The 13807-nt window shown below is 38.9% G+C and overlaps 1 protein-coding gene across 11 annotated transcripts in view; it reads right to left on the bottom strand.

The window, feature by feature from the left end:
* dlg2 (discs, large homolog 2) overlaps positions 1-13807 on the bottom strand; it is a 243638-nt gene that overhangs the window by 148647 nt on the left and 81184 nt on the right. Inside the window, exon 1 of one of the 11 annotated variants that reach the window (XM_081354626.1) lies at positions 11887-12038. The exons of the other annotated variants lie outside the window; for them this stretch is intronic. Coding sequence (XP_081210752.1) covers positions 11887-11916 — 30 coding nt within the window. The 5' untranslated portion in view covers positions 11917-12038. Of the gene's footprint in view, positions 1-11886; positions 12039-13807 lie in introns of those variants that run through there. 11 annotated transcript variants of the gene reach the window in all.

Below are 13807 nucleotides of genomic sequence, written 5' to 3'. Positions count from 1 at the left end.
ATAGGCTATTGACTCGCGATCTTCGCAGTAGTGAACGCACCGGAGAAATGCACATTTATTAGGCTACATAGTTTAATTTTGTTTTGGATGGTTTTGTTTAGAACCAGCTTTCTGTAAATATATTTCACATTTTTTAGGCCTGTGAGGCGAGTAGGTTACGGTTCGGTTCATGATGATATAATCTCCAGTTCAAGCACCTTATGTTGTGATTGCTAGCCTATATTTACTTTTTATGTATTAAATCCAGGAAATTTGTTCATGAAAAATTTATTAAAATTAAGATACAATTAATACAAAACGAAATTCGTTTTAAAGAAAGGCTTTGTGCTTTCTGTTTTGAGATCTCTGTGAAAGTTTGAAAGTCTTTTAGTGCCGCTTTCAGAGCACTCGCGTCCATAATGGAGAACTGTCACGTAATATTGTTTTTTCCTCATAAATGCAAACATGAAGAATAAAAGACAAAAGACTTTTTTTTAAAGACAAACCATCAATTTAAAAAAAAAAAAAAATTGGATGGATTTATAGCGTTTTGGGGAAAAAATGGATGGATATATAGCGTTTTGAAAAGAATTTTTTTTACTTTGAATTTATCATCAACAATATTGTTGTTTGATTTAATAATCACTGTTGCAGGAGGTGCCTATTCCGTTTTTTTATTTATTTTTATTTTGTAAGTGGAAAAATAGGGGCTACCTCAGATTTTGTTTTTTTCTATAGCCTACAATAATAGGTCAAATGCAGCAAGTCAAAAGACCAACTGGACCTTCTTTGCCAGTTTGCACACATTTCTTTGAAGGACGGCAAAAATATCGTCTGAATATCAATATCGAGATATTGGAAAAAAATATTGAGATATTCATTTTTGTCAATATCTCCCACCCCTACATGAAAGTAGTCCATACGACAATTTTTCTCTGAAATATAACAACATACTGGTGTGGAATGACATGAGAGTGAATAAATGACACAACATTTTTCATTTTTGGTTGAACTACCTTTTAAATTGCAATATTCAAAATGATATAGCTCTCAATGCACAGAGCCCATGTAAAAAGCAATATAAGGTCATTCTATTTTAGGAATCTACTCAACCGTGCATGACATTCCAAGACCCGATCTGCCATGATGTGAACTGACTGCACGGTAAATGGTCAGAAAGTGAATCGTCTTTCGCATGGTTGGCACGGAAGCAAAATCTGGCTTTGGTCAAAAAAATATTACTCACAGGTTAAAACCAATCCATCCGTGCGCTGATCTTTTTGATTTTCTCTAATAGCAAGCTTCTATTTAGCTAAACATACAGTATAGTATGGATCAAGTCAGGTCTACCTTAACTGTAATTACAAATATAGGGTTTGGGTCCTCAAGTCATGAGTATTGCTTGCTTATTACGATATCAATGCTGTCAGGATGAAATATGACACAACACTTAATTGACAATAAATGCAGATATATTACTCAGAAAGAGGGTTTGTTTCATTAACATGAAGCAGCCAGTGCAAGCTATATTACTGAACTATGTGCACATGGGGAGGAGAGTGGAACGTGGGTAGGGTAAGCGCTCATGTAGTCCACTAGAGGGCGCATTCACACTGAGCGTCACACAGATGGAGTGTAGAGAGAAACTGAGATTGCAGCAAGCCAGATCCTGATATATTAGTCGAACCTCACATGACACTTCACAATGAACCACGGTGCACTAAGGGTGCTTGGGGATGAGGAATCGGAACCAAACAAAGTTTGGAGTCGGTAAGATTTTTTTGAAAGCAGTCTCTTATGCTCAGTGCTCACCATGGCTGCATTTATTTGATCAAAAATACAGTAAATACCGTGATATTGTGAAATATTATTCCTAGCCGATAATTAAATAGATTTCTTCAAAATAAAAATCTTACTGACCCCAAACTTTTGAATGATAAATGAAGTCTATGATAAGACCTTGTGAACCAATTTTATGAACAACAGAAAGTGCTCCTGAAGCTTTGATTCACATTAGTTTTACAGTGCGTATCAACTAGTGGTGCTTGTACATACAAAACACACCAGGTTGATTCAGTCAACACGACATTTATACATCTAGCTTTGAGTATCACTAATGGACTGGTTCAAAATGAAAATGGAAGATAAAGAAATATCCTCCAACCTGTCATCACTGCACTTATGATCACAGAAAGATCAACAATCTGTTTTCACGGCCTCCTAATGTTAGCATCTCAAGTCTGTAGCACTGTAATATGTCTAGCAGGCCTGTTTTCATTACTGCACTAGCATCAGAATTGAACCAACAGTACCTGCATCTAAACCCCCTCCAGCTGACATTAATATTTCAGCATGCCTTCAGCACAAGAAGATCCAGTCTGGACTCAGACTGTGCTACATTACGGTAAAACAGTAAAGCATCAGCACTCAGTGGTGCAGGCTGAAATGGATGCACCTCTTCCTCCATGTGTCATTTGCTTTGGCCTGCAGCAAAAAAACAGGAAGAAGGGATCCAACCTGCCAATAACATTAAGGGCAAACATATAGGTCTGTCCATTTAAATCTGTCATGAAGCATGTATGATGGACTTTATGGGTTTGCAAATCAATACAATGGTTTATGTGGAACCTTTGAGATAGTAACCCACAGTCATTAATAAAATCTCATTTTCTCAACGTCTTAACACAGACAAGCACCTTGTCTGCTCCAAATTCAGCATCAAGATGCAAGGAGCATAAAAGTTACACTAAAACAATGGTTCTAAAACTTTTCCTGCCGGGCCTACATACATCACCAACATAAACACACACTCAGACATGACCTTGGTTGCGAAAAACTATATATTTGAAACACTGTAAATAATATAGTACTACAACTTCAATGGGCTTTTCTTTGTGTTTGTGATGTGAAGTCTATAAGTGGCGTCATACTGTCAGAAGCTAATATTTTGAAGCATGCAACACACTGTGGGTTTGGTCTTGGCGGAATAGATCTGCTACGCTGTTGCACAATATAGCATACATAAATTACCCGTAGCAGATCTATACAGGTGGAGCTGGGGAAGGTGGAAGGTTTCTGAAGCGCGCTGCACTGCTAAGGCAAATGCTACCCAATGATTTGAAGGTTGAGCAGCGAGCTCATTGGCTACTGATACGGCAGGAACCAATCAGCTGCGCCCTAAAGATTATGAACAGGTGAGTTAAACTTTAAAGGACCTATTAGCCTGTGCCATCTAGAGTTTCATGCCAGAACTTTTTATTCGTACTGGTGAATCAGGGGGCGAGATATGCCTTGTCATATTTTCTTGTTTTGAAGCCGTCTACACTGGATGTGACAAAGAGAACGTTGCCTATCTATTTGTCCTTTGTGTCAAAAGATGCGCGAGTGCTTGGAGTACATCAGAAATAGAACGGGGCATAATAAGCAGCATGATTTTGCAGTGGGGTCTTGTATCACCATGAAGAGGTTTATTTTGCAGTTTGGGAACCACTGCACTAAAACATGCCAACAGTGACGCGCCTCAGCCCCTTGATGATTCTGATGCAGATTTGATTCTGAGTTAAAGCAATGTAGCCCATATATTGTCTGTAAGATGAGAAGAATTCTGACTTCAAAGGTGTGGAGAGACATTCCCAGGGCTCACTGTTAGAGGCTAAGCTGCCAGTGGACTCAGGATCCAGAGCAGACTAGAAATTAATCAGAAGTTTGATAGGTTTTTACAAGCCGTTTAATTACAGTAGTAAAGGACAATTAGATTTGAGCTCAGAGAGACCTCTTGGGAACTACATAAAAATAAGAGCAAGAAGACATCAAGTGACTCAATACAAAATTACTCCCCGACTACACTATAGTTTCCCAAGTTAGACTTTATCTAATTGAATTTTCATCTGTGATATTTTTCCAGGTTAGAAAATCAAGCCATTATTAGACTATGAAATAATAACCCATTGCATCAAAAACTTGGGTAAATGTATTCCTGTTCAACTCAGGGTTAAAATTTGCCTTAGTTCTGGCTTTAAAAAGATAAGTACCCTGTGTTAAGTGCAGTAGAAAAAGCCCTTGAGAGTGATAGCGCCAAAGAAATTCACTTCCTTTAGGACAGAACAGTATAGTTTACCACTTATGATAACAACCTCATTAACTCTGTAATTGTTGAACAATATAACAAATTGTGGACAAACAAACAAATCTCAAAGTTGGCATGTCTTCGTGCTTACACTTTTGGATAGCTGTATGGGAATGAACAATAAGCTGAAAAATGGAGAAAACTGATTTTACACAGAACGGATTAGAGTCCAGATATGGATCTTGCTTTGAAAAATAATGCTAAAAATACCCTGGTTTACAAATCGTAAATGTGGCTCTGGGTTATATAAGCCTGCAGCGTGGGTTTACTCACACAACATGGAAAACCTAATTAAGATTCCCATGAAGCACATCCCCCTCTCCACACAACAGCCCGTAGCACTTGGGTAATCACTCTATTAATCATGGCAATGCTGTTAGTAATCACACAATTGTCTCCAATAAACAATTATCTCCAATAAAACAGGAAGGTGTAGGGGCAACTCCTCGGCTCACACCTGAGATATCTTGAAGCGGCAGAGAGCTCATTTTGACTGAGGAGGCAGAGCTGGGTTGTGGAAGTTTGTTTAGCATTAAAGTCGGCATGAAATCAAATTTGACAAATCTTCTTTTTATATGTAATATTGTAGTGTTTATTATAAATGATTGATCTGTGCACTTTTAAATTCATGTACCCTTATAATCTTTAATCAAATACATTACCCTTCCCTCCCCCCTTGTCACGTGCCATGGCGAAAGGGTGCGGCCAGAGCCGATGAGGGTGCGGCTATCAAGATGCTCTCGAGGGTGAACTTGACTGATAACTTGACTTGACTCATCTTGGTTAGCAGGAATAATAAAATAAAATAAAAAATCCTTCATGGGAGGGTAACGGTGGAAAAAAATGATAATCTCAACTTCCGTTTCATGCCGACTTTAAGATTACTTTCAGAAGGTTATTGAACTCGATTTATTGGCAAATATGTTCCAGGTTCAATACAAAATGTGCTCAATCAATAGCATTTCTGACAATGTTGATTACCCAAAAAATTATTCTGGGTTACAGTGAGGCACTTACAATGGAAATTACTGAAGCCAATCTGTAAATTGTAAAATACTCAGATTGAATATAGCAACAAGATGTAAACAATAACATGATTTTTTACAACAATATGACATTTTACAGCTCAGTTGTCATGGCAACATACTCCCTAAAACCCTAAAATTACTGTAAAATTAAGTTGCTTTACAGCTCAAATAATGTATTAATTCTTCTGTTAAAACTTGTGCAAGTGCTTTTATAAAATTAAAAGCTTCACATTTTTGCAGGGCAGTGTTGTTATTATTAACTAAAACGAACAAACAAAAACAAAATAAAATAGTTTCCAGCAATTAAAACAAAGCTGAAATAAGTTTAAGCTGAGAGTAATTAAAATGACCAAAACTAAAGACTTAAATCAATATTTAAACGAAGAATCACTAATTAAACAACACACAAAAAAGGGGGGAAAAAGAAAAATGTCCACACAAATTGGACAGAAAATAGCCCTATATTAAAATATTAAACATCAATATATCAATATATTATTCTTCATTACGTTCTATGCAACATACTCAGACTTAACAGATTTATTTTTTTGACTAATTATCAAAATAAAGTATAGTCATGCAAAGCTATTATTACTAGAGCCCGACCGATATGGATTTTTGGGCGCCGATGCCGATACCGATAAAAAAAGCCAGATACCGATATATCGGCCGATATTATTTATGTGTATATTATAATACAGTAGCAATATTATTTATGTGTATTATAGTACAGTAAGTTTGGACACACTTTACAATTGGTGTGTACAAACTTTTGATGGGTACTAGAGCCCGACTGATAAAGGATTTTGAAGGCTGATACCGGTACAAATATTTGTTGGTTTTAAAATCCGATATTCCGATATATCGGACGATATATATATATATTTTTTCAGAAACGCGCAACAAAACATTAACAAATTTCCCTAACATTAGTTATTTGTAGTTGTTATTTATGAGTTTTAACTAAAATAATATGATAATGCATTTTAAAAATAAACTTGTTTCTTGTATTGTCACAACAGAACAGAGGAACATCAAAATATATTAAAGTTCTGATAAATAAAATGTATAAAAATACAAACTTAAGATTTTTTTTTAAGACTAAACGTTTAGTCCTTTGAACAAAAACAACAATTTCACATTCAAATTGACAACAAATTCAAATTGTCATAATTTACTCTCTCAAGTTGTTTTTTTCTTCTGTTGAAAATAAGTTATTTGGATGAATGTGGGTAACCAAACAGTTGATGTACCCCAGTGACTTCCATAGTATATTTTTCTCCTTTGGAAGTCAATGGGGACCAGCTACTGTTTGGTTACCCACATTCTTCAAACTATTAATATTAGAAAAATATTAGAAGGAAATTAATACAGTTGGAACAACATTAGAGTGCCTGTAAATAATGAGATCATTTTTATTATTGGGTGAACTATCCCTTTAAGGACAAGCGGCAATGTGTTTACAATTGCTACTGTCTCTTTAAGAGCTGAGCACGACACGTCTAATGTACACACATTTGACAAGCGGACAACCGACATTGTTTATGTAAATCTTGTGTGTATTTAACAGTATTAGCACAATAATACTCGAAAGATAACTTAGTCCAGTATCCAGGCGCTGGTACTAGAAAGTTTCTAGTTCCAGCGCCTGGATACTGGACTAAGTTAGAAAGGCTTTTAGTGCATGTGAGCTTCACATGTACGCGCTGAGAAACGCACACGTTAGAACAGCGCATCAGCATTTAAAATTAAATGTTTAACCGACAAAGCATTAAAGCACATGCACATTATGAACTTTTGTGAACTGCAGTGTTAACATTTTATGTGAATAAAGCCTACGTCGCGTTGTTCCGCTTCACTCTCGGCTTATTTAACCGCAGCAAAACTGGACATGAGTCACGAATTTTGTCATCCTTATTTGAGTTAAGAGAACTGATAGGGATGTTCTTTTAATTGTTATTCAAACAATGTATGTCTCGTGAGTCGTTACCAACTCACCATGAACACACTTCACCGATGATCTCACTCGCGGTTCTCTCTGCCCGACTCGGGCTGGATCAACAGGTTGCTGAATGTGTGGCGAGTTATACACGAGTGTTGCCAACAGGGACGGTGTAGAGTGCCCTCTGGTGGACAAACTATACAATGGCAACACTCATAACATGGTTGAAGGGTGTTTCGTCCGTTTTTATTTTATTTTTGAAATATTAATTTATCGGCCGTTATAAATGCCGATACCGATAGTTTTGAAAATGCCTAATATCGGCCGATAATATCGGCCTGCCGATATATCGGTCGGGCTCTAATTATTACCAGAGCATGTGATCAGAGCAGGTCATTTTACCATTGTTGCCCAGCATGGCTATACCAGCTCAGCAAACAGAAGTCTACTACTGAGAATTTTTTTTGAGTTATTTGAGCGGACTTTGTTTTTCCAGTGCGTGATCGGTACATGATTGGAGCGTTTGGGCCGTTAACGACAGAGCAGAACCATAGACTGTAAAAAAATATTGGAGGTAGTGTCCGTGACGTCACCCGTATGTTTCTGAAGTCCGTTTTTGAAGTCTAAAATGGGCGTGGCCGACCGTCGCCATCTTGGTAGAGCGTCACTCCCGAATTTATTTATTTTTACAGTCAGACAATTAGCTGAGGTAATGTGACGGCTAACAAACAGCAGACAAATGGCTAATGATGACTAACAACCACTGCAGCGGGAATCCACCTGTCACTCAAAAGTGCACACCCTTAATTATGCAGAAATGTATGGCTTAATATAATTTAAACAGATGAGTTATAAAAAAAATTCACCCCCCTCACAGTTGTCATGAAGGGCAGAATTAGCTGTATAGACCAAAGCCACTTTTTGCTCCAGGCTGTAAACATGTTTTTTTCTGCTCTAATTTAATAATTACTAATTCATAATTTAATAATTAATTTAATGTAAAGTAATAAGGCATTTTAACATGGGGGAGATGCAGATTTGACTCACTTCTGCACCCAGCCTCAAGTGGCCAGTTGATGAATTGCCGTTTAATTCACGTCCATGTTGGTTTCAAGAGAGAGACAGGGAGGTTGCCGCTTGAGCAGAACGCGCAACGCAAACAGGAGCGGAACATTGATCAGAGAGCGCAGCGCGCCGACACACACACATGGAACGGAGAGCTATATATATTTATATATATATTTTATTTTTATTTTTTTTAAGGTGTTTTTAAAGGAGTGACGGACAATTTTACTAGGGCTGCCCTAAATAGTCGACTAACTGTTAGTCAACTAGAAGAAGCTTGGGCGACCAAAATTTTATTAGTCGGTTAGTCGCAGAAAAAAAACTCCAAACATTTGCCCATCATTCACTGACTTCAAATATGGCTTAATACTAGGCCTGTCACAATAATCAATATATCGACTTATCGTACAATATATGTACATGACCTGACATGACTTTATGTGTGTGCTTGAGCGCTGAGCTGATTAGGCTCTATATTACATACAGGCAATTAAAGGCTCATTATTATGATATATGGCTTATTAATATAAAAGTGCGATTAGTCTAATCACTTAAATTAACGACTACTAGTCGACTAGAAATAAAGACGAGGGCAGCCCTAAATTGTACACCACAAATTCTGTCAACTGAGCTTAACTTGCATTTAACCCAGAATACAGTGGTGTGAAAAAGTGTTTGCCCCCTTGGTAAATATGATCAAATATGGCTGTAAAAAATAGAACATTTGAAAAGTAACTGACACTACTGGAACTTCAAACGGGATGGGTTCTGTAGTCAGATGAAACAAAAACATTAGCTTTTTTGGCAGCAAACACTTAAGATGGGTTTGGTGCACACAGGGATAAAAAAGTACCCCATGTGTAAAATGAAATACTCTCAATCTTTAATGCTGTGGGCCTAATTTTCTGCCAGAGGTCCTGGACATCTTGTTCAGATACATGGCATCACGGATTCGATCAAATACCAACAGATAAAAAATCTAAACCTGACAGCCTGTGCTAGAAATCTTATAACGGAGAACAGGATGGAGAGATTCTGTATGGAGGAATGGTCTCTGATCTCTTGTCATGTGTTCTCCAAACTCATCAGGCATTATAGGAGAAAACTCAGAGCTGTTATCTTGGAAAAAAGAGGTTGCAAAAAGTATTTAATAAAAGGGGGCAAACAATTGTTCCCAACATGTGTTTTGCACATTTTTAAAATAAAATATCAAAAGGATTAAAAATGCAGATTTATTTTTTACAGCCATATTTGATCATATTTACCAAGTGGGCAAACACTTTTTCACACCACTGTATTCCTTTAATGCTGGGCTAGATCATGGACCAAAACTAGGTAGAGAGATCCAGAATTCCAGTTGAGTTGAGTTTAATTTTGTCCTGCCTCATGGCAGAATCTAGGTTGCAAGTAACCGTTCAGAGTAACAAAGTTCGCATGATGCCACCGGTAGCTAAAGGACACACAGCACGAACCTATCCCTCCCAGCATCTCTCTGTGCCTGTGATTTTAAAATAGCAGCACAATTTCACAAGAAATAATTAACAAACAACACATGAGTTTGATGACCAAAGCTGTGAGAACACAGTGATAATGCTGACACTGAGAGAACGAGCATCTTGGCCCCAAATCATCCTCCTATCTGGGTACACTCCTCCTTATATCTGTCTGAAGGCCTTCTGGACTGAAAAAAACAACAACAAAAAACCTAAAGTGCTTACAGCACTGTTCTTTCTGGGGGCAACGAGCCCTTCCCATATTCAGCATCTACAGAATGTCAATTAGTCCTGACAGTGAAATATCAATAATTTAATCATTAGAAATAGTTAAAAAGCAGGTGAATAGCAGGGTGAATAACAATAAGTCTTAAAAAGGGGTGGACTTCATCACTTAAAGTGCACTGATTCATTTTTTTTTAAATATATATATATTTTTTAATGAATTGCTGGTTGGCCATAATGCCTTCATTATATATGTAGGTCTTACTCGCCCCGCTCTGTGCGGGCCTCGAACCTCGCACGCCAACAAGGAAGCTAAAGACTGCAGCCTCTAGCGTCAATCGTTTGTGTGCCTCTTGAGATCAGGGGAGTGAGATTTACCAGCACAGCTCTTACTAGCTGGCCTCCCTTACACTCATCCCCTAATCCTCACTTCCATTTGGGTCACAGCACCAACGTAACCCCTCAGGTCCTACTCGCCCCGCTCTGTGTGGGCCTCAAACTCGGGTCTCCGGCATGGGAGGCGGGGACGCCAACAAGGAGGCTAAAGACTGCAGTCTCTAGTGTCAGTCGCTATTTAATGTCATACAGTAACTCAGCGTTTGTTGAAATTAAGTGAGGGCAAATAAGTCTTATTATAGAACCAAGCCATATCTAGGGACCAGGATTTATACTTAAGTTTCAAAACATCCATTTTATTTTCATATAAAGCAGACAAAAAAACAGGGAGGCCCATATTAAGAAAAGAAACGGTTCTGATCCAATGGCAGATGGTAGTGGGTAAAACTATTTTAAAGATGTGCACCATATAACACTTGTGTGTATGCGTGTGTGTCACCGATATACAGGAACAGACCCTGCATCTGTTAGCTGCTCATGTTTACCACTCTAACAAGGAACAGTAAGGGGGTAACATGAGCACTCTCTCTCTTACACACACATAGACAGTCTGGGTCCAAACAGCAGTGTAGCCAGGCCGAAACACGAGAGCCCCTGTGAACAATGGCGTTATTCTGAGGGGAGCAGATGAGATGGCAGACGGATGAAGGATGTAGTCAGAGATCCTGATTGGAGCTGATCATCAGAGACCGTGTGAACACAGACTGGGAACATGTTCAACTCACAAAATCTCTGTACATTCCACCTCTCTTTCTACTTTTTATCTTTCCTTTTCTCTTGTTTTTATTATGTCACTGCCCCCACAAAAGCCTGTAGGGGTGTCTGGCTAAGTAATGGCGTACCTCAGGGCTCAGTGCTGAGCCCTCTTCTTTTCCTCTATATACTCAACATTATAAATGTGTGTGTGCATAGACCACCCTTGAGTAGAAGTGTCTTCACCAGATTAAGCAAAAAACAAAACAAAAAAAAACACATCATGCAACAGGGGATTCAGACCTAACCACAAACGCCTGCCTTAGCACATTAGCTTCAAACACACACACACCAGCTTCAAAAACACACGCACACACACACGCACGCACGCACGCACGCACACACACACACACACACACATACACACACAGACAGACAGTCTCAGAATACAGCCACATGCTTGCTGGTGTACACATAAGTCAAATGGAGAGTATCACATGTGCAGTGTAACTAATAAAATAACAATGATCATAAAAACAAGGCAAGAATGATGATAGATAGAAAGAGGGATGATATCAAGTGCTTATTCGTTGGCTCTCTGTAATACTTGAATCACAAAGAAACAGAAGGAACAGGAAGAGGAAATAGATGAAGTGAAAGGAAAATAGAAAGTAAAAGACTGACAGACAGAGAGTTGCAACAACAAAATAACAACAAAAGGAACTGGAAAGAGAGAGACAACATTAGCTTTTAGGGTGAGTCACTTTGCTGCAGAGTTTCTTACGACAGACTGAAAACCACTCTCGACAACAGTTTGCAACGCCAACTTACAATGTTTACGACACTGACAACTAGAGCATCGAAAAACACTTAATCACTTCAGCTTTATGGTCCTCCTCCTCTCCACACTTGACGATGTATAAAGTCTTTTTTGCTTACCTCTGAGCTCCTTACTTTCTGTTCCTGCATGCTTCTCTGAGTGTGAGTGAGTGTGTGTGTGTGTGTGTGTGTGTGTGTGTGTCCGTGTGTGTGTGTGTGTGTGTGTGTGTGTGTGTGTGTGTGTGTGTGTGTGTGTGTGTGTTTCAGTGAGTGTTCAATCGTACAGTAGAAAGGTGTTCATGTTCTGTGGAGTTGCTTCCTTTTCTCTGGGCAGACTCAGAGACTGTGCTCATCGGGTTTGTGTGTGTGTGTGTGTGTGTGTGTGTGAGCATGCCAGAGATGTGGGGAGGCCCTGAATCACTTCCTCACCGCTGCATCCAGCATTCTGCGGCACTCAGCAAGTCTACTGCAGGGAGCACAGCCAAGCAGCAACCAATAGAGGAAGGGCCACCGAGCCCACACGGAAAAAGCGTACTGTAACACGGTTCCCACTCAGGAGGCCGTCACTTGACAGGTACAACAACAAGAGCTTTTGTAGCTTAAATGACTCTTAAATCAAGAGTACAGTTTAGCAGTTACATAGTTAATAATCATCACTATTACTACTGCTGTATTTTATTAAACATCTAACCCTAATATTAAGACTTTGGAAAATAAGTCATTCTTCACTGTTGAGCTACAAACATGAACGATGCTTCAAATAATGTGGTCTGTTAAAGGGACACTTCACCCATTTGCATTAAGCTTTGCATTGTTAGAAACCCAGTCATTCTATTGAATGGTCGTGCAACACTCTCTCATTTTCCCGAGACGGGAGAAATCTGTTATTTACCTCTTACACTTCCTCCTACAATGACGCAAAAATCGTCATTTTGCGTCATTGTAGGAGGAAGTGTTAGAGGGGGGGATTTCTGTTAAGACTACAGACACTAGTTTCTCATCTTTCCCAGGGTGGGGCGCGCTCACGCTACAGACCTATTACAGATCAGTGGGTGGGACTTTACTCTCTGAAACTGAAAGCAATATCCTCCATCTTGTTTGAAGCTAAGCTAACAGGCGCTGTGGAGACAGATGTACAGTTATGACAATAGCGGAGGAGAGTGCTCAATATGATATAGACTAGAGGAAGAGGATTTCGGAAGTCTGATGCTTGAATCAGGTGTTTGTGGCTACCTTTACAAGCCGCATTATAGCGAAGAGCAGCCGAGGCAGAAGACCTGCCTGCCGCGGACGAGGAGCCCGGACTGGCTCGAGTTAGGGCGGACTGGTGGCGCCGGTGATCTCACTATGCAGCAACGAACCGCTATGAACACAGAGATAGAGTCCGTCTGCGGCAAAGAATTTCAACGATGACAATTTCTCCTGGACGAAATCTCTGAATCAGACGAGGACACGGACGTTTGTGTTGTGAACTATCCTAGTTTCGCACCGCATATGTTCTGACTGAACATCCAGGTACCATGCAATAATTCACCTTTTCAAAAGAAATACAAACGAGGAGTAATGCACTATATGAGTTCGCCAACTAACTAGACATTTTGTGTGAATGTGAAATGAATTTCAAGCTCTGGTGGTAGCTAGCCTTGTAGACGGAAGAGTGATTTCTCTTATAGGCAGATATGCGCTTTCTGGATTAGTGGGAGTGGCTTGCGGAGCTGTGCAATGTGGTGCATTGTGGGAGTTGTTGTCTTTCAAACAAATGCGTTCTGAAGTTATTTTTTGTCTTTTCTCGGTCACGAAGGCACCAAATTCAAAAATTATTTTACATTTCGACTACACATATGACCCACTTTAAATAAAAAACAATGTTCAAATGGGTGAAATGACCCTTTAAGGAGAATTAACTATTAATTCTCTAAGTAATCAGACTTATAATAAACAATGTTATTGTCCTAAAAGTGTGGAAGCCAATATAGTAGGCTAATCGTTATAGTTAACGTTCTTTGTGTGAATAATAATAATAATAATAATAATAATAATA

The sequence above is a fragment of the Scardinius erythrophthalmus genome, assembly GCF_964197995.2.
Source record: "Scardinius erythrophthalmus genome assembly, chromosome: 23".
Taxonomy (NCBI): Eukaryota; Metazoa; Chordata; class Actinopteri; order Cypriniformes; family Leuciscidae; genus Scardinius; species Scardinius erythrophthalmus.
This window is presented reverse-complemented; position numbering and strand designations above follow the sequence as displayed.